The 26148-nt window shown below is 40.2% G+C and overlaps 1 protein-coding gene across 7 annotated transcripts in view; it reads left to right on the top strand.

Annotated features, from left to right (window-relative positions):
* The window catches only part of Syt7 (Synaptotagmin 7), a 620424-nt gene that overhangs the window by 313189 nt on the left and 281087 nt on the right, over window positions 1–26148 (top strand). For 6 of the 7 annotated variants that reach the window (XM_043430280.1, XM_043430284.1, XM_043430283.1 and 3 more), the window contains one exon: window positions 5818–5829. The exons of the other annotated variant lie outside the window; for it this stretch is intronic. In XM_043430280.1, coding sequence (XP_043286215.1) covers window positions 5818–5829 — 12 coding nt within the window. The remainder of the gene's footprint in view (window positions 1–5817; window positions 5830–26148) is intronic. 7 annotated transcript variants of the gene reach the window in all.

Raw genomic sequence — 26148 nt, 5'->3', positions numbered from 1 at the left:
CATACTTTTCTTTATAATTAAATCTAATTTTCTATATTTTTCTGAACGGGGCTCTGCGGCGGGAATCCCTTTTGAATGTACAATATTCTGTGGTCTATAGCTTATCATATTTAAATCTATGCTTTATTTCTCACAAATGGGCTATCTGGAAATTATCGATACGGGGATGATCTCGCGTAGAAATACGGTCAAAGGTAAACTTATTTTCGAGTTAGAACATATTCGAATAATATATATAAGTGGTTGTGCTACCGTACAACAATATAATTAAGAATAAAAATGTTTTTATAATGATATAAGGTATTAGGATGAAAGGGGTGATTTACCCTTTTAAAAGCGAATTTTTCCGAAAAACCCTGAAACACGTATCAACTAATTTTTCGACCTCTACAAAATGCAGTTGGTACCGTTCGAATCGGAAGAATAGTTTTTATGGTACAGAATAAAATTTTCGAATTAGAGGTTGTTCACTCCTTAAAAACCCTTTCCCCCAGAAAGCCTTGGGTGTGTTTTCGATGATTTATCAATATAAATATTGTGACGTAACGCTTTCCGAACGACACGAAAGCGAAGCTAACCTCGAAAAACATCGCGATCCGACGCGATGTTTTGACCAAACACAACAATGACCAGTGAGCCGCGTCACTGCTGGCCGGCGGCGAACGTACTGGAGGGCAATACAAAGACCCGACACACGCGGCGGAGCGTATTAAGGAGTTTCGGTACAAAAGTCTAAATATTAAGAAATTGATGAAATTTGGTGATAATGTTCTTCAACATCAAGTGCGAAAACACAAATTTTTTCAAAATTTTCTTCTACTTAGTTATCGAGTAATTACGCATTAAAGCAGATTTCTTATGCCCGGAATGTATACCTATATATATGGAAACGCTATGCTTATACACGTCAACTTTAGTGATCAATTACTCGATAACTGTGTAGAAGAAAAATCTTAAAAAATTTGTATTGTCAAATTTGGCACTAAAGAATATGTTCACCAAATTTTATAAAATTCTGAACTTTTTGAAATTTTTTATGCTTTTAGCATGGTTTAGCATGGCAACATTGTATCGCCTGTACCGAAACTCCTTAAAAACTCGAACTATCATATTTTTTGTTTTGTTAATGAAAACTCAACGCTATCTTGTAAAATATTGTAAATAGGCTTAAAAAACGCGGAAAATTATAACGGATCGAAGAAAAATAATTGCCACATAAAATTTTGTAATAAAATACTGAAAATAATAAAATGATAATGTGCTTTACTGCGCATGCGTAGATCGAATGTTCTCGAACCAGTCGCAACCCAAACAACAATTTTTCGACAACATTGAATCTTTTTAAATTGAACTTTGTTATGAGATGAAACATTTGTAAAAATTGTTAAATGATTAATTGAGTAAATTTTTTATTTTTTCATTATAAAATAATTCTGTAAATCATAAAAGGGTAATTATGCAGAAGTGGGGCTCCACCTACAATCCGGGTAATTTTTTTTTTCAAGTTCTTCATGAATGGGCAACGTGATAAGAAGCAATATTATGGTGACGCATGACCTTATTGACCCAAAAACATAACACAGATCGTCATAGGAATTTTTACATTCGTTCAAATCTATGTTTGGGTGTACTTCCGAAAAGCCCATACCCCAGATTGATCTGAAATTTGGTATACTTATGTATTTTGACGCGCTGATTACGAATATGATAGGCAAAATGGCCGTATTTTTTATTTTCAAGGTCAAATCTCGAAAAAAACGATTTTTTAGGGTTTTTCGCGATTATTGCGATAAATATTGACGCTAGAAAAATTTATATATGGTGGAAAAAATACACTACATCTAAAGATGCTTCAGACCTGCCCAATCGATTCCACACACATTCAAAGATGCTCCAACCCGCTCAACAATTCCACACACATCCAAAAGTGCTTAAGACCAACGATTCCACACACATCCAAAGATGTTCCAGACCCGCTTAACAATTCCACACACATCCAAAGATGCTGCAGACTTGATTGGGGGTATGGGCTTTTCAGAAGTGTATCCAAATGTTTCGAATATAAGTGCAACTTTATCGAAATTTTCGGAATTCCATAAATTTTGAATTTATATAATTTTTAATGGTTTTCGCAACTTTCTGCTACCATAAAATACATTTTTCCTTGCCATAGTATAGTCCTGAATTCATAAAAAAAAATTTTGAGTCGTTTTGGGGTGGAGCCCCACTTCTGCATATTTACCCATAAAAGCGATATTTCGCGCATCATAGACCGGGAGATGGTGACAGAAAAATGTAAGTCATTTTATACAAGTATGGCGGCCCTTGGAAGATCGATTTAGGTAATTCGAAACACGAAAATGATAATCCTAGGGTTCACCAGCGGGGCGTTATTGCAGATTATTTAAACAATGTTGTCAGAAAAATTACCGTTTTCAAATGATTTGTTACACAAAAACTCAAACATTTTTTGGTAGTTCATAAAAAACAAAGTCGGCGCTAGCACGATGCCATACTTTTTTGGCGGTGCTAATGACCCGCCTTACTAATTAGAACGCGTTAATTAATTAATTTTTTAAAAATCATTTCATACAAGTTGATTTTTTTTTAAACGATCATCTTCAAGTAAACATTAACGAAATTTGCAATGCCATACCTCTACGACGGTTTTAAGTACCTGCCATACCGCCGCAAAGACGTAGATTTTGTTAATTATGCAAAACAGTACAGTATGGCACTTGAATCCTAGATAGTTCATGATGTAGTGAGACTATTTATACACCTGCCATACTTTTAGTGGAGTTCAAAAATGGTGCCATACTTTAAAAACGGTTGCTTATCTGATTTTTTGAAGATAAATATTTATCAATTGTAAAATTATTTATTACAGTATGGCATTGTCGTATTTCTGTAGTGGCAACACGAGTGTACCTAAAAAAAAAATGTGCCATACTTCGACCATGGGTCCGAAATATGTCACATTCAAGCTACAATGTCAGAAAAATAATAGTGTTTAAATTATTTGTTACAGTATAGCATTTAAATTTTTCGAAAGTTAATGCGAAACGATGGTTGGGAAAAATAATGCCATGCTTGTAGTGCAGTACTGTAAGCATGCCATACCAGAAAACTTACGTTCAACAGCATTCTGTAGCTAGAATTAGTAAGAGACGTTAACATATTTATTCAAGTATGGGTGAGTCCCATTGAATTTATTTCGAATTATTTCCTGGCTCTTATAATAGTTATAAGGGGAATGGAAAAAAAACTTCGACACATCAACGCTTTTTTAATTTATTTTTATGCTTAAATAATTTAAATGTCGGAATCTGTTCTGCTGTCCCTAGCATCATCCTCATCCTTTTCCCCATCCTCGCTCTCGTCGTCTTCATCGCTGCTAATATCGGTATCGATAAAGTGTTCAATAATTCATTCAGTTATCTTGAGAATAGGAGCCCAAGGTTTTGGGTATATAATTTCGTTTCTACTGCATACCTTGTTCCTCATCTTTATCATCTTCACTATCCGAAGGGCATAACACCTCGCTAATGCTTGTTGGCATGGCGTTGCCGTCGAATCAGTGGTATTCATACGGACCATCATCTGTCAGTTTCCACCCGAAATCATCAGCGTTGTTTACTGATGGATACGGTAAATTAGCATTACACCAGATAGTACTGATGTACAGTACCCGCAGCAACTGCTGGCGCAACTCAGCTTTGCACGGCGAAAGTAACGAGGCGTCGAAATTTTTGAGATTTTTTTCAAATCGACAACACAGATGAATAGGTGAGAACTGGACATTCAAGTTTCACGTTGTAAGAAATCGTTTTACATAATTAACAAAATCTACGTCTTTGCGGCGGTATGGCAGGTACTTAGAACCGTCGTAGAGGGATGGCATTGCAAATTTCGTTAATGTTTACTTGAAGATGATCGTTTAAAAAAAAAAACAACTTGTATGAAATGATTTAAAAAAAATTAATTAATTAATGCGTTCTAATTAGTATGGCGGGTCATTAGCACCGCCAAAAAAGTATGGCTTCGTGCTAGCGCCGACTTTGTTTTTTATGAACTTCCAAAAAATGTTTGAGTTTTTGTGTACAAAATCGTTTGAAAACCGTAATTTTTCTGAAAACATTGTTTAAATAATCTGCAATAACGCCCCGCTGGCGAACCCTAGGATTATCATTTTCGTGTTTCGAATCACCTAAATCGACCTTCCAAGGGCCGCCATACTTGTATAAAATGACTTACATTTTTCTGTAAGCATCTTCCGGTCTATCATATGATAATTCTCTCGGCCAATGGCGACGCACGAATCATGGCAACGAGCCAATAACAAGTCCCGTTACATTAGAAGGCGCAGAACACGTCCGAAAACTGAAAATTCGGTGTTCGATAATTTTATGGTGAGGAAAAGGGTATAAGAAGCGCTGCGCGACTCATTCGGGGGGAGTCCTTCCTCAAAATTCTGACTCGGAACAAAAAGGGCTAACCTCAAACATTCTTCCTGATTTTGACAAGCAACCTAACCTATCCTAATTTTTCCTGGATGTCTGGAATCTCGGAGCGATTCGGCGACGTTTCAATCCCAGAGTCCAGGGTCCTCACCTAACCTCTAAACTTTCCAAATTTCCGTTGCACGGGATCTCGGAGCGATTCGGTGACGTTTCAATCCCACAGCCTGTGGACGGTAAATTACCTAACCTTGCAGATGCTCAGGATCTCGGAGCGATTCGGTAACGTTTCAATCCCAGAGCCTGGGGTTTGTTCCTTAACTTAACCTATTTTTATTTCTTCGTTTGCTTGTTAGAATTAGGAATGGTTTTTTTGTAAATTAACTTGTGAATTTGTAAATTCTATAAATTTTCTTGATTATAATTTCTTAAATTCAAACTTGTCACAACTGAGCCCGAGTCAGACCTAAAATTTGATTTTTGTAAATCTTGTAAATTCTGTAACATCATCGATAATTCAAGTGGTCGCGGTACGAATTTGAGATTATATCGCTTCAAATTAATAATAATAATTTTTTTTGTATAAAATAAAAAAAATTGGGATTATCGAAACTTTTTCTATTTATTTTTAAAATAAGCGAAAAACGCGTAAATTAAAAATTGTTCAAATTCGAAATGGCGAGTGAAACAAAATTTCTCACAATGGGCGAGCGCGATCGCGAACGCACTCACAATAACAAATCAAAAACTAATTTATGACGTAAAATCGATCAGAATCGATTAAATTGGAATTGTTAAATTTTTCAAAATCAAATTCCGCGATCTCACGTTTCTTTTATGCCTGCTCCTTTTCTATTAAGGTAGCTCGAATCGATGCGTGGCGGCGTTAAGGCCCAGGGTCGGCAAGAGCGTTACATTACATTATTTTAGCGTTGGTTTCATTCGAATACATAAAGCGCTTATATGCAAAACTGAGAAATCACCCTGTGCCCATCTTCGGGGGTTGTTTTCACCCCTTTAAACCGTTTATGGGCCGATAAAAAAAATACGTGTCTCTTAGTTTTCGATGTACTACAACATATATAAATTAGATCAAAATCGGAGGGATCGACCTCCCTATGTTTCCTTGTAAGAGAAACATATTTTTCTTAACGGACGGTCTCACGCACTGGTCAGTTTGGTAATATATATTTTACAGGGTAATTGCAAGTTGTTTCTCTGGAAAATTGTGAAAAAGACCACTACATACGGAATAAATATATAAACACATAATATACTAATGTATCTTTCGGATATTTTTTCTGTTTCATGCCACCCCTCTGTCAAATCACTTATCACGGAACAACAATTAACACAGAGCGCAGTTAGAGTAAGTATGTTGTGATTGGAAAACCCCTGCGTGTACATTTAAAATCTATGGAAATATAACCCTATCATATGGCTGAGCAGCACACGACTTTAGAATGATTCACTTTTCTCTCGGTCGCTCTTGCTCTCTTTTTCGGTCTCGCTCTCAATCTTTTTTCCTTCATATTCAAGTGTGTGTATTTCAATACATGTCACTGTGTGTTAAATATTTTTAAATTATATTGCACTACGCTCGCTCTTCTATCGTATCGTTAACTTATTTATTCTTTTGAAATTCTCTTTTGATACATCGCATTGGACTGAAAAAAAATTAACATCAATTCTCCAAAATTTAACCTCTGTCTGCCTCTACTCTCTGTAGACATCTTCCACTCGCAAATCTTGCACGAGAAATTATGGCACTGTTTTGCATGACGTATTTTATCTTCACGAGATGCATCCTTTGTAGAACTCCAATTGAAATGTCGGAGTATTAGCGGTTATTGATTAATGAATATTTATGATTATATTCATGATCCGACACCATATAAGTAAGAAAATGAAAAATTTCGTTTCCTCGCCAATAATGGAACGATGAATGGATTAATTTTTGTCTACCTTCATTATTCAGTGGCGTCATTCGTTGCTATTGAAAGAAATAGTATTATCTGTTATCACTGGTTTGAATTTGGAAGGTCCAGAAGCAGGTGAGTTTAGGAAATTCTTTGAAATGTTTCGACCATACAGAAAATATTCGTGACTGAGGAAGATTCGCGCTTTAGATAGTACGGTAACATTAGTAGGGAGAGCGTTGCAAAAAGTGCGTGATGTAACCTGCTCCCAACGCGTGCGAGCGCGCGCGTGCTTGCACAAATCCGGATATTTTTTCTAGATTTGATTTTTCGATGTGACATTTTGAGCACATTGACATTGAAAACTGGAAAAAAAAATTTTATTATCACATAGCTTATTCTATGAGCAAGCAAAATGAAAAACAAATAGGAAATTCAGTCAAAGAATTTCGTACATTAAAAACGCTCCGTTTTTCCGAGTCTTTCGGGTTCTTCTCTCGCCTGATCCAGTTAAACAACGCTGACAAATAAAATAAAATAAAAATAACAAACGCGATCGCGGAAATACTTTGTTTTTGTAAAATAGTCAAATTTGTTTGAATAAATTCATTTTTGTTATTACTTCAAACATAAACCGCGTCTTTCTCGTTTCGTTCATACCTGCTCCTTTCAAATTAAGGTAGCTCGAACGAATGCGTGGCGACGCACTTGAAAGCAAACAGAACTCAAAATTGTTTGATGTGTCTGTGCATTGGCTTTCGAGGACAGCAATTTCAGACCTATTCAGAAATAAGCGACTGAAAAAGTTAGTAATGAATTTCTACGTTTATATACTACAATCGAAACCAAGAAATAAAAAGATTGGAACACCTGCCATTTCACAGAAATATTGAAGTTTACAGGTACTCGCTGCATACCAGTAATACAAACTTTGATACTATCGGGAAAAAACATTTCAGAATTTGCTGAACATCATTCTCGAATGTTATTATCAAGAGACTCGGTAGAGTCTCGTGACAAGTACATTGACAGCCCTGTCGTCTGCTGGCCCGAGGCTCTCGCCGAGACTATACTTTCTCTGAATAAAACGATTCGCAGTGGTGGGGGTAAAATTGGCATGTGATTTTCTTTAATTTGTCACATTCGAGAAAAAAGTGAAAGACATAGTGCATGTTGAGGCAAGCAAAATGGAGTAATTTTGTATGTTTCCATGGATACGCAGACAAAATATTTGATCACATCCAAGAATGATCAGGCGTAGACTTACACACATGAATTTTTAAACCCATAATGGCAATCGCAAACATATGGTCTGGAAATACTCAATACCCTCGTTTGCTGATAACTCCATGCAAAAAAAAAATACAGAATAATTCGAAAAAAATTTCACAAATTTTGAGAAAATATTATGTTAAAAAAAACGAATCTGTATTTATTTTTTAAAGTGTCAAAAGAATCAAATAACAAGTAAAAAATAAAAAACCGAAAAATCGCGCTTAAAATTATTATATCAATTCGAGGCCAAGTATTTTCTAATGAATTGAAAAAAGTTACCACTTGAATTACGTGCATCTCTAAAATTTATGATATCGATCGGTAGACAAATATTTTATTAGTAACTCTAAATTTTGACATTATTAAATAGTTCTGAGAAGCTTTGAAATCCAAAAAAATCACATGAAAGATAGTCATTTGTTACTCTATATGATGGCACAGACTTATAAGAAAATCGATTCTTCTCAGACTTTCAGGATCCTTTGGTATTATTCACAAAATTCACACACGATTGGATCGATACAAATTATGTTTAAATATGTGTTAAAAGTACTTGTCCGGCCTATTCCACATTTGCAGTTTGCAGAATAGAAATACTCAACATACACTTCATTTCATAAGGACTGTTGTCAAAATTTGTGTTTGCATTTCGAAGATTCGACTTTTCATATTATCAGCAAAAAGAATCGATTTTCTTATAAGTCTGTGCCATCACATAGAGTAACAAATGACTTTCTTTCATGTGATTTTTTTCGATTTAACAGCTTCTTGGAACAATTCCATAATGTTGAAATTTGGAGTTACTCATACATTACTTGTCCTTCGATTGATATCATAAATTTTAGTGCTGCACGTAACTCAAATGATAACTTTTTTCAATTTATTAGAAAATACTTGGCCTCGAATTGATATAATAAATTTTAATGCTGCACGTAAATTAGATGGAATTTTTTTTAATTGATTTAGCTGTTCAAATCAAATAAGAAGAATGAGGCATCGGTTTCCAAAATGATTTCAAGCACGATTTTACGGTTTTTTATTTTTTACTTGTTATTTGATACTTTTGACACTTTAAAAAATAGATACAGATTTGTTTTTTTTTTAACATAATGTTTTTTCAAGATTTGTGAAATGTTTTTCGAATTGTTCTGTATATTTTTTATAAAATAATTTTTTTGACAATTTGTTGAAAAAATTTTTTTTAAAGTTTTTTTTATAGATGGAGTTATCAGCAAACGAGGGACCATCAATGTACTTGTCCCAACCTTTTTTTTCCTAGGGGAAGATCATGGTTTGATATCACGTCTTTTTTCTCAAAAGTTCGTTATTTATGTTCAGTTGACTATAGGATTTTAGTGTAAAATTTCTATAAATTATTTATGATTTTCGGCTTATAACGTTGGTTTCCACGAAAAAGACCTGTTTTTCGTCAAAATTGTACTGGAAATATTTCGTCACAGGTCTGTCCTTGGACTTTGGCGATTTTTTTTCATATACTCTAATATGTTTTGTTCATTATGAACCCAAGAGCACGGTGGAAAGTAGGTTGGAGGCCGAGATATGATTTCCGGCTTATAACGTTAGAAAAAAGAAAGAAAAACAGGAAAAATAGATCAAATTCAAAACACAAAAAATCCAAGAGAATTGGCCATTTCTAAATGTCGTTTTTGCATTCTGAATCTAGACATTTTCGTGTCATCCAAAACATGCCCCCGATGAAATATATTAGAGTACAAGGGAAAAATCGCCAAAGGCCAAGGACAGACCTGTGACGAAATATTTCCAGTACAATTTTGACGAAAAATAGGTTTTTTTTCGTGGAAACCAACCTTATAAGCGGAAAATCATGTCTAGGGCCGCAACACGTATTTATCCATACTGTTGGGTTCATAATGGACAAAACATATAAGAGTACAAGGGGAAAAATTGCAACAGTCCAAGGATAGACGTGTGACAAAATATTTCTAATTCAATTTTGACGAAAAATAGGTCTTTTTTCGTGGACACCAACGTTATATGCAGTAAATCGTAAATAATTCATAGAAATTTGAACTAAAATTATATAGTCATCAAAACACAAATAAGGAACTTTCGAGAAAAAAGACGTGATATCAAACCATAAACTTCCCCTAGGGAAAAAAGGTTGGGACAAGTACATTGATGGTGTCGTCTTTGCTGATAATTCCATCCATAAAAAAAAACTTGGAAACCGATGCCTCATTTTTCTTATTTGATTCGAACAGCTAAATCAATTGAAAAAAATTCCATCTAATTTACCTGTAGCATTAAAATTTATTATATCAATTCGAGGCCAAGTATTTTCTAATGAATTGAAAAAAGTTACCACTTGAATTACGTGCAGCACTAAAATTTATGATGTCAATCGGTGGACAAGTATTTTATTAGTAACTCCAAATTTTAACATTATTAAATTGTTCTAAGAAGCTTTTAAATCCAAAAAAAATCACATGAAAGCTAGTCATTTGTTACTCTATGGTAGCAGAGACTTATAAGAAAATCGATTTTTCTCAGACTTTTAGGATCCTTTGGTATTATTCACAAGTATTCATGCAGAGGGAATTGAGAGAATTATCTTCAAGTAATTATTACTTAACTGCACTAATTTAATGAAAAAGGGAAGCAAATTGTTCCGCAATATACAAGGGATATTATTCTGCATCGATAAATGAAAAAAATTGTACATAATATATATGTTGCAAGCTTCTAAAATAACTCTCCAGTTTATATTCAATGACGGCAATTTTCGCTTCCCACTTATTCTTCCAGCGAACGAATTCCATTCGGAATAAGAACTAACCTATATTAATATTAAGAACATTAAAGTAACAATGAATCGCATTTCAACAAATTTTTAACCGGATTCTGCTGTACAATTTCGTTTTTTATGATTGATTTTTTATTGAATGAATAGTGATGGGCCGGACAAGTACTTTTAACACATAATTAAACATAATTTGTATCGATCCAATCGACGTTGAATTTTGTGAATAATACCAAAGGATCCTGAAAGTCTGAGAAAAATCGATTTTCTTATAAGTCTTTGCCACCATAGAGTAACGAATGACTAGCTTTCATGTGATTTTTTTTGGATTTAAAAGCTTCTTAGAACAATTTAATAAAGTCAAAATTTGGAGTTACTAATAAAATACTTGTCCACTGATTGATATCATAAATTTTAGTGCTGCACGTAACTCAAGTGGTAACTTTTTTCAATTCATTAGAAAATACTTGACCTCGAATTGATATAATAAATTTTAATGCTGCACGTAAATGAGATGGAATTTTTTTCAATTGATTTAGCTGTTCGAATCAAATAAGAAGAATGAGGCATCGATTTCCAAGTTTTTTTTTATGGATGGAATTATCAGCAAACAGGATACCATCAATGTACTTGTCCCAACCTTTTTTTCCCTAGGGGAAGTTTATGGTTTTATAATACCTGATACACAATATGGTTTCAGACACGCTCACTCCACTACTCATGCAGTTAATCCTCTCGGACGTCAATGGCTATCTTGCCTCGGGAAAAATGATATGCGCCACGCTAATTGATCTAGAAAAAGCATTTGATTCCGTGTGGCTCAATGGCCTTATGTATAAATTAATAAAAAAAAAAAAGTTCCCACGGCATCTTTGCGGAATTATATGGGATATGATACGTGACCGCACATTCACCAGTATGGAACGGCACCCACCAGTCCACAAAATATTTCAAAATAAAAGAAGGCCTCCAACAAGGCACTGTCACGTCGCCCATTATAATACATACTTTGATACGATGGGGAAAAACATTTCAGAATTTCTTGAAAGACATTTTTGAAAGTTATTATGTCACATTAAAAAAAAAAGTGAAAGACATTGTGCATGTTTAAGCAAGCAAAATGAAGTAATTTTGTATGTCTTCATGGTTATACGCAAATAAAATATTTCATCGCATTTAAAAATGTAGACTTGCAAACATGAATTTCCTAACCCATAATGATAATTGCAAACATATCGTAAAAATACTCAATATACATGTCGCTTCATCACGTAGTCAAACTTTAGAGGTGTTCATTGCATTTCGAAGATACAAATTTTGATATCACGAGGAACAAAGCATCCAATAACTTATTGAAATAAATTTCCAAATTCATTATGTAACAACTCAAGTTAATATCTATGCATTTATACCGGGCCCAAAGATTTTATTGAAACTTGGGTGTATAAATGAGCGATCATGAACAGTTTTTGTCATAAAGAGTAAGAGTAAGGATAAGGGAAAGAGTAAGGGAAATATACGATGATACAAGGATCAGGGTGAAGGCGGGAGGCGAAACGAGAGAAGAATTCTGGACAGTGAAAGGAGTAAGACAGGGCTGCACCCTGACCCCAGGGTTGAGGTAGAGGGAGATGGGGAGGTACCAAGATCGGAGGGAAGAGAAAATGTACGCTATCGTACGCGGATGACGTAGCGGTGCTGGCAGAGGGGGAGGGATAGATAAGACACATGATGAGGAAACTGGAAAGGTTTTTTGATGGTAAAAAACTAGAGATAAATGCACAAAAATCAAAGATAATGATATTTAGGAAAAGGGGTGGTAGAAGGAAAAACATAGTGGAAATGGTAAGAGAACGAAATAGAGGTAGTGGAAGTGTCATTACTTAGGGTTTTGGTTTAAAAATAACGGGGGGGCTAGAAACACACATGAAGGAAAGAATAAGAAGGGCAACAGTGGTGATAATAAGACAGATATGGGGAATGGGCAAAAGAAAATTTGAAAGGAATTGGACGAGAAAGATATGGCTGTTCGATCTACTGGGATGGACGGTGATGTGATATGAAGTAGAAATATGGGGGTCGGAGGAGTTCAAAGAGATAGAAAGGATATAGGAGAGGTATATAAGATGGACAATCCGGCGAGACTGTACGACACCTGGGTACATAGTAAGGGAAAAAACGAAAAGAGAAAAGTTAAAAAATAGAGGAACAAGGAGGGCATGGAGATATGAGAGCAAACTGGAAGACGGCAGAGAAAGTGAATGGGGAAGGAGATGTTAAGAAAAGGTAAAACAAAGGGAAACCGGTGGAAGGAGTTTGGCAAGCTGGGAAAAAAGAAGGAAAGAACGTAGGGTGAAAGGGAAGGGGAAAGATGAAGAGGGGACAGAGACAGGGATCAGCAAAAGAGAAAATTAGGAAGAGAGAGAGAGAGGAGGGAACAGTGGGAAGAGGGGAAAAAAAGAAGGGAGTTGAGGTATAATCGGTGGTACAGGGAGATAAAGACAAGAGAAGTACCAAAATATTTGAAGACGGGATGGAAAGAAGAAAAATATATTAGGGTGGGAAGATACAGGATGGGGAACGAGATGAGAGCAGGACAATACTGGAGGGGCGAAGAAGAGAGGAAATGTAGAATATGTGGAGAGGAGGAAGAATCATGGGAGCACGTAATATGTGGTGAGGAGAAGAAACAGAGAGAAACATAAGGGGAAAGAATCAGAGAGATATTGGATCAGTAAGAGAGGGGAGATGGCTGGATGAAAAGACTGGAAGAAAGGAGAAAGGAAAAGGAAGAAAGACAAAGGGAAGAAGGAATGGGAGATCAGGAAATGAATGGAGGAATGGAATGAAAGGGGGAAATGGAAGTCGGGAAGGAGGGAGGGGAGAGCGTACGGGGGGGGGAGATAGATAGATAGATAGTGTGACGTGACATTTTTGCCCCGCCACTCGTACGAATCGTGTCGACCAGTGGACCGGGTTTACGGCCCATTTTGACGCCCTTCGACTCGTCGGGTGTTGGTCGGAACGAGACTCATCGTCACGTAATTATAAGATTTATTTTTAAGAATCGCGTATAGTACCTTTCGAGCGACAATTTACTAAAAGTCTAATAACCGTTACCTTTTACCTCGGTGCAAGGAAGAGAGAGAAATTCTTGATCGTTTAATTTTGAGTTTGATGAAGTTTCCTTTTGACTATTCCGTTTGTTTTTTTTGAGAGATTTGGTGTTAACGTCACCACATTGGTCCCAGCGAGCATTAGTTATTTGACGATACTTTCCTGCTGTTCGAGCCGATGTCGCTCGCAAGAACCATCCCTCTCACGCCGTCTTCGAGTACCGAAGAACATTCTCGACCTGCGGGCGGTTGAAAGAGCACGCTGGCATAGGCCATTTATTGAACGCCGCCCGTGTCTTTCCCGCCGTAGCAACCCAGAGTTGCACCGCCCGCAATACCGTGAATTCGGGTGTCAAAGTCCGTGTGAACCGGCGCCTCGTCAGGTGGGGTCTGGGGGAGTTTTCTGGAGGCGAGGTGCTGTTCTTGCCTGGTGGCTTATCTTGTGGGCCCACCACGACATCCGGAGTCGTGAGGGAGGCCTCCCCTCGTCCTTTCAGAGCTGCCCGCCGGATCCTCAAGAGGAGAGACACCCGGATCACGGTCATCTAGTCGAGAGGAGTGTTTCGAGTGAGCGGGAGAGGTGAGAGCAGCAGAAGGGTAATTATTGCGATATTGGGTAAAGAAGCGTAACGGGAAATATCCTCCGTGCACGCTCCCTTGTTTTGAGTTTCCCGCGAAAGCGCGAGCAAAGACTCTGTACTCTAGTTCGCGCCTAGCGCGTGAGCGCCGTTGTGCATGGGCCTAGTGGTGGGGAGAACGCCGAATCTGGAGGACCGCTCGTACGCACTGGAGTCTTCTTCCGATCACCTCACCGGCGAGTCATCAATACCTCCCGATCATCGAGGTTCCTTTTGTCTTTCGGCGTGCGACGAGCGGGTTCCTCGGTAAGCCCTTTCTCTTTCTCCCGGAATGATTAATGGAGTTGAGCATTTTGAGTTTCGGAATTTAGTTCCGGTTTATTTGGCGTTTCGGGGAACATGTGTGTCGAAGTTTCGAGCTAGATTGCGGCCGATACTTCCCGTGTTCCCAAATTTTATAGTTTTTGCGGCTCAGCTCCACTAATCGATTCGATATTAATTTGGGTCCATTCAGTATAGTTTATTTGACGTAGTCTTGTTGCGCATTAATTAATTAAGTTTGAGTTTTGTAATGTCGAATTTTTGATATCGAATTTTGGTAGTACGCGCTGGAATATTCCACGCAGCTACGTTTCTCTCTTTCCCTGCACGCGTTGAGGCTCTAGCGAGCACGGTCGTTCGCGCGATGTTTTCGCTCTGTCTCTCTCGCACTTATTGTCGCGCGTCGTCTATACGGCGATTTATTCTGTCTTTTGTATTGCGTATTTTTCAGCCGTTCCTTTTGCGTTCGCAGTTATTTCTTTTTCTCTATTTCGTGACGATCGTATTATTTTGTGCCTCTCTATGGCGAATTATCTTACGGCACTCTTCCGTTACCTCTGTTACCGTTTCAAAGATTATCTTGCTATTAGTTTCTGTGATTTATTTTATAATAAACCCTCTTATAATAGTTTATAATTTTATCATTTTCATCATTGTCATGTTGTGTTAAAATCTGTACAATATTGTGGTCAGTTATTTTTGGTACCAATAAGGTTTCAGTTCGTATATAAAAGTTTGTAAATACCAAATCGATGATGGTTTTTGACTTGCTAGTTATCCTCGTAGGTTCTAATACTCGTTGTTTCATACCAAGGCTCAGGAAGTTTTTTATTAATCTCCTTTTATAGTGTGTTTCTCTTAATACATCGATATTGAAGTCCCCAACTAGTATGACCTGGCCCATTTCAATTAGTTCTTCACTTATTTTTACAATCAAGTCAATAAATTTACCATGACTCTGACTTGGTGAATGGTAAACATTACATACTATTATTTTTTTATATTTCTCTGAAAGTTGTATTACATTGATCCACATATTTAGGTCTATGTTTCCGAGCGCAGTATCTTATACCATATTCCTTGTCGTACATATGTCAAGACACCCCCAGTTCTACCATTCTTTGTATTAGTTCTAACTAAATCATAATTTTTTATCATTAATTCAAAGTCTTGAACCTCATCTGTTACATGCGTCTCAGTTAAACATAGTATTTTTGGTTTTTTGTCACATCTTAGTTTATCAATCTCATCTTTATGTATTGAAAATCCTTGGACATTTAGCATTATTATCATCGGTATACAATCTTCTTTCCATCTTACATTTTTGTTATAGGTGCTGGTTAATTGCTATTCGTTATTATATGTTGTATTTTTTTGTGCCCTTGCTATCATAAGTTGATATATTTCACATTTTCTGTCCGTAGCCTCATGGTTCACACTCAATTCACTTTCTTTGTACATACTCATTCGGTAAGAACAGTTAAGAGGATGGATCAGTCAGTATATCGCAACCGTGAGTGTGAGAGAGATAGCTGCAAATTTCGAAATCAAAATTCTTTGACACAGTTTGACCGATTAAAAAAAGTCGATTTTTGCCATCGTTCTGCGTAGGCTGACAGAGCCTTTTTTTAATCGGTCAAACTGTGTCAGAGAATTTCAATTTCGAAAATTCCAAGTGAGGTTAGTCGACTGATCCATACTCTTAACACATTTTTTTATCACTTCTTGACAATCTTTCTGGTTATGATCACCGGCACATTTTCGACACTTCACCTTATTTCTACATTCTTGTGCATAGTGATGGTACCCCCAGCAGTTATAACATTGTAGTACACTCACAGAGTTATATACTGGGCATATTTTCCATCCGACTTTGATTTTGCCTTTTTCCGTAAATATCTTATGCGTTTTAGGATCTGTTTCCACTATTATTGTTGCTACTCCTGTCTCATTCACTGTTTTTTTAATCATTTTTATCTTTAAATCTTGTTTTTTAGTCACTATTTCATTTTGTTCGATAACTTTTTCCAAAAAAATATTCTCCTGTTCTTCACTCAAACTCAAATTCTCGTCAATACCCACAATCTTCAATTTCGGAAGCTGTTTTTTTACTGCTGTTACCTTATAATTATTTCCTATTTTATTTTTGAGTTCATTTGTTAGAGTCTCTTGTTCTTGTCTTTTATCACGTCCTATTATTATTCTGCCCTTTCCTCCATTTTTAATTTTACTGACACCAATTCCTAAATTCATAACATCTACACTTGATTTTATTTGTCCCATCGTTTGTTCATTTGACTGTTCTATCATGGGTGTAATCACAATTTCTTGGACACGCGAGTTCTTGATTTTCTCAGCATACGTCGTTTTTGAGTTATAATTTTCCGATTCACTCACTTCTTTTCTTGTTTCACTTTGCGGAATATTTAAATTCATTTTTTCTTGGTTCATCTTACTCACAGAGGTTTTCAATTCTCTTACTTCAGTCACAACTTTTTTTATTTCATTCGATAATTCCTCTCGAATAAGTTTCCTAACCGTTTCTTTTATTTCTTGCGCCACGAAATTTTTTATTTCCTGTTTGAATGGATGCAGTTCTTTTTTAATTATGTCCCGTACCAATTCTTCTGAATAATGCCTTTTACCAGCACTCAAAATTTTTTTTGTTAGTCCATCTAATCCGAATAGTAATTCATCAAGCTTTTGGTCCAGAGTCAATTCTTCCTCCTCAGTTTCCTCAAGATCGTTATCATTTTCATTACCATCATCCTCTCTCCCTCTTTTCGCTCGTCGTTCCATCTCATCATTAGGCGTTTCTATCTCCCTCACACGTTCAACTATAATATCTCCTGTACATTTCACAACTTGTTTTTGTGAATTAAGCCGTTTGTGTATACCAGCACAGCTCTTATGAAAATCCTTCGAGCATTGTTGGCACTCGTAGACATTTTTCATGATGAGTTTCCTGCACTGTTTACATATGATTTTCCTCCTCTGTTCAGTTGTAGACATAATAAATCCTGAGTCCTGTGAAGGAATATATAAACCGTCTTCATTACACCTTAGATGGTAACAGTATAAATATATAGTATGTCCTATGATCAATAGATGGCACTCGTTGCTGCCGTATCGTATAAAAGATCACCAATATCGATTAGCAATCATACGCTCGATGTAATTGTACGGCAAGCGTGGCGCTATTGTCAGTTACGTCACTGGTCAGCTGACTAGACGTCTGACTCAGTGTGCACGAAGGTTTATCAGTGTTCTCATAAACGTGTACACACGAATGAATAAACGCGAGCTGCGACTGCGCAGATGGTTTACTCGCCGACACGTCGTTATCTTTTGCTACGAAATTTTGCGAAAATCTTGCACTACTTTCACAGAAAAATTTCACTTCCCCACTGCAAATTGTTTGTTGTATTTTATTCCACTGTTAAAAAATGCTCACTGTGTTTCGTTTCCTCAGCAATAATTCACTTTTTTCGTCTCGTTCACATTGTAATTTTGCAACTTTGACAACCCGAACCGACTTACGTCTCACCTCACAGAGAGAGAGAGAGAGAGAGAAAGAGAGAGAGAGAGAGATTGATTGATTGATTGATTGTTGTTTATTATGCCTCTGGAAAACCATGGAGGCAATTGAGAACAATAGTTAGATACAATATGGATTACTAATTGCTAATACTTAAAATAATAATCTCTCAATATAATTCTTATATAACATTATGACAATAATGACAATAATGCAATTATATGAATAAGATAACGCAAGATTGCATAAACAGAATACATACATAATACATAATACAGTGAAATACTAATATTATAACAATTATTATTGGCTGAAAATATCATATCATTAACAAAAGTCCAAATCAATTTGTATTTCGAATTTCAATTATATCATAATCATGATCGCGATCGTGATAGAGGTTGCATTAATAAATTCAACTATAATACATCCTCAGGCTCGTAATTCAGAGAGATCGATGTCACGAGATCGATGTAATCTCCCTAGGTAGAGAATCCCATAGGTAACAACCCGAGACACAAAAAGAATTCAAGAACGTAGTGGTTCTATACGCAGGAATGCAAAAAGTTGCACCAAAGCGTCGATCGGATCGCCTAATGTCGGTTTGAATACTACAGAATTGCTCAGATATATAGCTCGGTGCTCGCCCATAGTCAACACCATGTATTGCAATCGCTTGGAAGTACTGGCGCCGATTTTTTACGGAGATCCAGCCTAGTTCAAGCCGAGAAGGAGTTATACGTGAATCCTTCCTCAAGTCGAAAATAAATCTCACACACGTGTTTACTAAACGTTGCAATTTAAGATTCAATTCTTCAGTTAGGGGATGATAAACTACACAGCAATAATCAACAAGAGGAAAGATAAGCGACATGATAAGTTTCTTGCGCAGCGCATGTGATAGAAGATGCTTGTTAAACTTTAATTTATGAAGCGCTGCATAGACCTTCTTCGAAATTTCCGCTACATGGCTGGTCCAGTCAAGATTTTCATTGAGAATGACTCCTAAATTACGAGCTTCACGTACATAGGGTATAGGTGCATTGTTAACTGCTACAAGAGGTAATCGCTCAATAAAAATTAACCGAGTGCGGGCGTTGCTCCCGAACACCATAATCTTCGATTTTCCAGCATTTAACTTTAACCCGTTAGTTTGAGCAAAGTCATAAATAACATTTATATCATAACTAATCTTTTTTTTTTTTTTTTTTTTTACCAAGGAGTTGCGGAAATCCTTTTTACGGATTCCATGTAGTCTTACGGACTACATGGGTATGTGGGACTCCCAAAAAGACAGGCCTACCCACTAAAACCGCCACCTCCTTGTTGTCCTTCCCCCCAGCCAGGGACTATGTTGATATTACTTCTGACTGGGGGTTCTGTCTGTGTTCGTTCGTCCGTTCTGTTCCACCGTTATCGTAACGTCGCGTCACTCCGTCTACTCAGTCATCCGTCAAGCAGCCGTCCGCGTTCTTACGTCGCAGTATCGTTTCCGTGTAGGTGGCGACTAAGCACCACCACTCAGGTTCGTGCAGCATTACCCCGACGATATTCTCCGGGGTAATACTGCCAACTGTTATTTCCAGTTCTTGTCTCTGTCTCGTCCAGCGGTCACACACGAAAAACGTGTGTTCCGCGTCGTCTCGTTCATGTCCACAGTACTCACAGTCAGGTGTCCGTACTCTGTTCATTCTGTGGAGGTACCGTCGGAAGTAACCGTGCCCCGTCAAGAGCTGGGTAACGTAAAAATTCACGTCCCCGAACTTCCTTCCGAGCCACGCCCTCAGGTCCCGTATAAGTCGTCTCGTCCAGTTACCATCGTTTCCGTTTGTCCACCGTCCTTGCCAGGTGTCTATCGTCCTTTCGCGCTCGGCAATTGCCGCGTTCTTCCGTCCTATGTCCGCACTGCTCCCGTAGACCCTCTTACGCTCAAACGCAAGGAGATCCACGGGAATTACGCCCGCCACCACCAGAACAGCTTGTGCAGAGACTGTCCGGTAGGAGCAAGCGATTCGCAGCGCTCCTTGTCGCTGTACCATCGTCATCGTCTTGCAGTACTTCTTTGTCTGCAGGGAGTCTGCCCAGATCTCCGCACCGTACAGGAGGATCGAGTGAGCTGTCGCCATTAACAGTCGCCGTTTCCCCGGTCTCGGTCCCGTCGTGTTGGCCATCAGGCGGCTCAAGGATGCTATCCTCTCTGCCGCCCTCTGGGCCGTCTTCTGTATGTGAGGCCAGAAGGTCATCTTCGTATCAAGGGTTACCCCAAGGTACTTGACTTCCCCCTTGGTCTCCGTCTCGTGTGCCCCCACTCTCATGGGCAGTATCGTCTGTATGCGTCTTCTCGTAAGGAGCGTCAGTTCCGTCTTTTCCGTTGCGAGTTGCAGTCCGTGGTCTGTCATCCAACGTCCAACTCGTCTCATGGTCTGGTTCAGCTTCAGCTGTGCTAGTTCCGGAGAGCGCTCTGTAATCACCGCCGCTACGTCATCAGCGTAGGCGACGAGGATCACTCCGAGCGGCATCTCCAGCCGAAGCAAGCTGTTGTATAAGCCATTCCAGAAGTCAGGTCCCAGTATCGACCCCTGGGCAACCCCAGCGGTGACCTGTCTCGTTACCTGTCCTTCTATCGTCTCGTACGTTATACGTCTGTTTTTCAGGTAATCCTCCACAACCTAAGCCAAGTAAGGTGGGATCCCGAAGTTGCTTTTCAGCGCCTCCAAGATATCCACCCACCTGGCCGAGTTGAAAGCATTCCTAATGTCCAGTGTCGCCAGCAGCACGATAGGTCGGGCTGCGTGGCAGTGTCTGTCCAGTTCCAGGAAAGAGTCAACCACCTTTTGGATTGCTCCAATCGTCGATCGACCCCTCCTGAAACCGAACTGCAGGTCGGAGAGACCCCCTCCGGCCTGCATCGCGTCCGTCAGTCTCGGTCTCAGTAATTGTTCGTAGAGTTTACCTGTCGTGTCAAGTAAACTCAACGGTCGGTAGGCCGAGGGCGTGTTAGGGTCGCCCTTACCTTTCGGGATAAGGACGAGCCTCGCCTCTTTCCACCGACTGCTGAACGTTCCTGTCGTCAAGCACGTGTTGTACAGGTCGAGAAGTATCTCCGGCCGTAGGCGAGCCACGAGCCGGAGGATCTCAGCCGGTACTCCGTCTGGTCCCGGCGCCTTACCACTCTTCATCGCCTTCGTTGCTCTAGTGAGCTCCTCAGCGACAAAGACGGGGGGCGCCGGCACGTCAGCGTCGTCCGTCGCGTTCGTCCGTATCGGGTGCGTCGGAAACAATCCGTCAACAATCCGTCCTGCTGTTTCGGCGTCTTTGAGTTCTGGTGGAACTCGGGCCCCTAGTTTGCCGGTCACAATCTTGTAACCGGTTCCCCAGGGATCCTCGTTCACCTCCTCGCAAAGCTTCCTCCAGCATCGCGTCTTGCTGTCCCGTATTGCCTTCGTCAGCGTCTTCCGTGCTGTTTTGTATATGGCCTGGAGGTTTTCCCTTTCGGGTCCGCCCCCAGCCCTCGTCACTCGTCGCTGATTTTCCAGGCAAATCCTGCGCAATTCGGCGATCTCGTCCGTCCACCAGTATTGTGGTCGTCTTTTCTGTGTCTGTCGTCGTTTCGGCATTGTGCTGTTGCACAAGCCGCCTATTAGTTTGGCCGTATCGTCTGTCAGTCTCTCCGCCCTTTGCCGGCCAGTTAGCTCGGGGGGAATTTTCGTCATCGGAGCTGGTGCTGCCATCAACTCCTCAGAAAATTTTCGTCCGTCCAGTCTGTCAAGGTTCCACCGCGGGGGCTGGTGGGCTCTCGTTCGTCTCGTTTCTGTCCGTCCTGCCACTTCGAAGGTGATGTACTGGTGATCGCTGGCTGTATAGTCCTCGATCACCCGCCACCCCCTCAGCCGTGACAGGATACCGTCCGACGTCAGCGTCACGTCCGGGATGGAGTCTCCAAATCCTGGTCGTCTGTACGTCGGCGTATGTCGCGTATTGACCACTGCTAGGTCCAGCCTTGCGGCCATCTCCAGCAGCAGTCGTCCGCGTCTGTTCGTTTCCGTCATTCCCCACTCGATCGCCCTCGCGTTGAGGTCCCCCGCAACGACGACGTCCCCGGGCAGGTCCCTGATACCGTCTTCTAGTAGTGCCACCTTCCTCTCGAACTCGGCCGCGGTGCAGTTGGGTGTCAAGTAGACGCTGACGTAAGTGACAGCGCCGACTTTAGCCCAGACGTAATCGTTCCCGACACCGCGGTTAGAGACTCGGGATTGGGTGGCACCCCTTACCCAGATAGCTGTGGTCTCTGTCTCGTTCGTAATGTACGTCTGAGTCGTCCTTCTCCTGTATGGTTCACACAGGATCAGGATGTCCGCGTCGTGTTCGTCGGCTATCTGTGGTAGGAGCATGTCTGCGGTCCTACTTCGGTTCAGGTTACCCTGGACTATTCTGTCCGTCTTCCGGCCTGCTTCCTGCACTCCTCCAGCGCGGCCCGAAACATGGCGCACCTTCCGGTGCCGGCGAGGTGCGCCACGTCCTTGTGCCCAGCTGCGGAGCACAGTGGACAGACCGGTTTGTTTTTGCAGTCCGTCGCGTGGTGTCCGGACGCGCCGCATTTGCGGCAGCATTTCGTCCTGTCCACGTCTTTACAGTCGGCCTTTACGTGGCCGAAGCCAAGGCACCTGTAGCATTTCGTCACCGTCAGTCTTTTTCGAACGCGGCAATGCACCCACCCAATCCCGATCCGTCCGCGCCGAAGCAGCGCATCGGCTTCCCGCGAATCAAGTTCGCAGACCGCCATGTACTGCTCGGCACGGTTCGGACCGAAAATGTGAACTCGAAAGTCCACGCCTCGTCCCGTCTCCCGTCGAAGAGCGTCCGTTACGTCTGCCGGGGTCGCAACGCAGTCCAGGTCCATGATCTCCAATTGCACGTTGGAGTTCAGAGCCCTGACGCTGCCCGCTTCCCCTATGGCGTCCTGCACGCATCGCTCAAATTCGTCGCGTCCGTCCGGTTTGCTTGCGTCCACCTGAAGCTTCAGCAAACACAAACCGTTTTTGGTCTTCCTTAGAGTCGTCACCTGCACGTGACTCTTCTTCGGATCGACCGTCGTCCGTATCTTGCGTACTATGTCCGAGTACGTCATGTCCGTTCCTGGTTTGACGAGAACGACCGTTCCCCTTTGCTGGGGGGCCGGACCGCTCTGGCCAGCTCGGGTTGTCGCGTCCGTTTTCTTTTTCTTTTTCTTCGTCTCGTTCCGTGTGACCGTTTGCCAGTCCGCGGCCGGCACCATCGTCGGTGGTCTCTTTTGAGAGGACTCCGGCGTGGTTCCGTTCGCCGACCGTTTTCGTTTCGTCCGAGGCGTTTCTTTGTCGTTCGTGGTGGTACCAGTCGACGTCTTGTCACCGTCTGCAAGGCTTCTTCCCAAGGCCGCGTCCATCTGCTTGTGCAGCACGATGTCCACAGTCTCTAGAATCGTCTTGATTCCTGTCTTCACCGTCATGTTCATGTTTTTCTGTACGCCCGCTGCTTCGGCCATTTTCGTCGCGGTCTCGTGGATGAGCCGGAGCAGCTGGGTCAAGTCTTGTTCGTCGTTTGTCTTTGTCGCCGTTTGTCTCGTCGTTGCTGTCTGGTTGTCCACGGCGGAAGCATAGCTTGCTGCGCTGCTTCCGCTGGAGACACTGTCCGTCCTGTTTCGTCTCGGTAGATTCAGTAACGTCCTGTCCATGTTGTTGGTCCGGGTCGTCCTCCTCTTCACCGTGCACAAGGTGCGGCCCTCAGAATCCGTGCCGCTGCCCATGGCCACCGGGGCTTTCACCCGATCGGAACCAGGGGTGGATTCCCCCTGAGAAGGGGTTACCACCTGAGGTAAGTCAATGTTTTTGTTGTGCATTTCCATATTTGTTTGTCCCATCGTGCTACGGGTCCCTCGTGGTCGCGACTCCACGAACCGCGCTGGGACAAGGCACGGCCCCTGAGGTCCCCCCCCTCTCCCTGTGGGTTCTGTGTTCCCCCCTGTCGAGTGTGCGTGGGTGTGAGTGCCCGTGATGACAAACCGGGCTCCATTCACGGGGAGAGCCCGTTTATAGGGATCCCTTTCATTCGCTTTCGGGCGACTCCGTTTATAGGAGTCCCCGGACATTCGCTTTTCGGTAGGACCCGTTTATAGGGTCCCCGAGCATTCACGTCCCCGGTTTGTCGAAAGGCGTGTACGTGTGAATGTTTGTGTAGTGTGTGAGTGTGGGTGTGTGTGTGTGTGACCAGAGCCCTGTTAGCCGTGTGCAAAAGCACACGTTGCCCGCCCTGCACGTGAGAAATCTCGGACGTAGGGTTGGATTTTGCAGAGCTATATCATAACTAATCTTACTGAGAGCATTATTTAACATATTAATATCGCAGGACAAATAAATTTGTGTGTCATCTGCAAACACCATATGATCGGTGTATCGAATATTTTGAGAAATAGAATTTATGAAAATCATAAATAGTAACGGCCCTAAGACAGAACCTTGAGGGACACCTTGAGATGTTCGACACCAATTTGAGCGATTATTAAAATCATCAACTACCAGAGGGAGAGAGAGAGAGAGAGAGAGAGGGAGGGAGAGAGGGAGGGAGGGAGGGAGAGAGAGAGAGAGAGAGATTGATCGTGGTTTATTTAGCCTTTGCTATTACATTTCAATTCTACAAATAATTCGTTTAATAATTTGTGTTCACAATTTTACGGTATGGGAGGCACATTTTCTTTTATATATCCAACTAGCTCACGTTTAAAACTTTTCAAATTACTTTGTTGTCTCATTTCTTTGGGTAGTTGATTGAACATTATAAACCCCTTTCTTGTCAACGACTTCTTTGCAGTTTCGGTTCTACAGTACGTTACATTTATCTCAGTTTGATTTCTAGTATTATAACTATGCATGTCCTGTCTTCGTAAAACTTCTCTATTTAAATATTGTGGCCCTGTGTTGTTGACCATTTTATACACTAAAACGCACATATTGAAAAATATTCTTTGATTTATATTTAAGAAACATAGTGTTTCTAGCATCAGTCTAATAAGTGTATATTTATCACATCGCAGGATAGCTCGCATTGCTCTGTTTTGCACCTTTTGTATTTTGCGCATATTTTCATTATTACAGTTCGCCATCACCGTACCTCAATATTCAAAATGAGGCGCGATTATTTTATTATAAATGGTTACTCTAGTGTACATAGATATGCATTTGTTTATTCGATATAGGAAATTAACCTTTTTCGCAGCTTTTTTAATTAAATATTCCGCATGTTTGTTGAATAGTAGATTTTTATCAATTGTTATTCCTAAATATTTCGTTTCGCTTACTTCTTCTATTTCATTCCCATCAATTCGAATTTTGCTTTGTTCTGTTTTTACGCATTTTCTTAAATCACTTATCAGCATGAACTTTGTTTTATTTATATTCAATTTCAGTGAGTTCCATTTCAATCACCATGCAATATTTTCTAATTCATTATTCATTGTATTTCGTATGTTCTCACTATTTTTATCATTTGTGTATAAAATCATATCATCAGCAAACATATTGCATCTTGTCCATTGCAGATGCTTAACTACGTCATTTATGTACACTATAAATAGTAATGGTCCAAGAACCGATCCTTGTGGCACACCATGTTTATTCTCTCGCTTATGTGACAAATAATTTGCATATTTCGTTTTTTGCGTTCTATTACTCAAGTAAGATTCCATCCACTTATATACCGCACCCCTTATACCGTATTTAAATAATTTCTTTAATAGCAAGCTTCTATCAATCGTTTCAAATGCGCGTTTGAAGTCTATGAAGACTACACTAATCATGTCTCCTCTATCCATAAACCTCTCCATTCAATTAAAGTTTTTTGTATTGCCATCTCACATGATATTCCTTTCCTGAAGCCTGACTGTTGTTCTGCTAATATATTGTTTTTTTCTAAATGTTCAAGCAGTCTTGCTTGTACAATTCGTTCAATGATTTTTTCATAGATAGGCAACATATTGATCGGTCTGTAATCTTCTGCTTTTTTAGTTCCTTTTATTATTTGTATTGGAATTATTGTTTATGTTTTCCAGCTTTCTGGAAAAACTCCTGTTTCTAATGACATATTTATTAGAGACAGAAAATTTCTTTTATTCGCCTTCCAATTTAATT

Source organism: Venturia canescens, chromosome 10 (assembly GCF_019457755.1).
Source record: "Venturia canescens isolate UGA chromosome 10, ASM1945775v1, whole genome shotgun sequence".
In the NCBI taxonomy this organism is placed as follows: domain Eukaryota; kingdom Metazoa; phylum Arthropoda; class Insecta; order Hymenoptera; family Ichneumonidae; genus Venturia; species Venturia canescens.
Note: the sequence above shows the minus strand (reverse complement) of the source record. Positions and strands in the feature narration are given on the sequence as shown.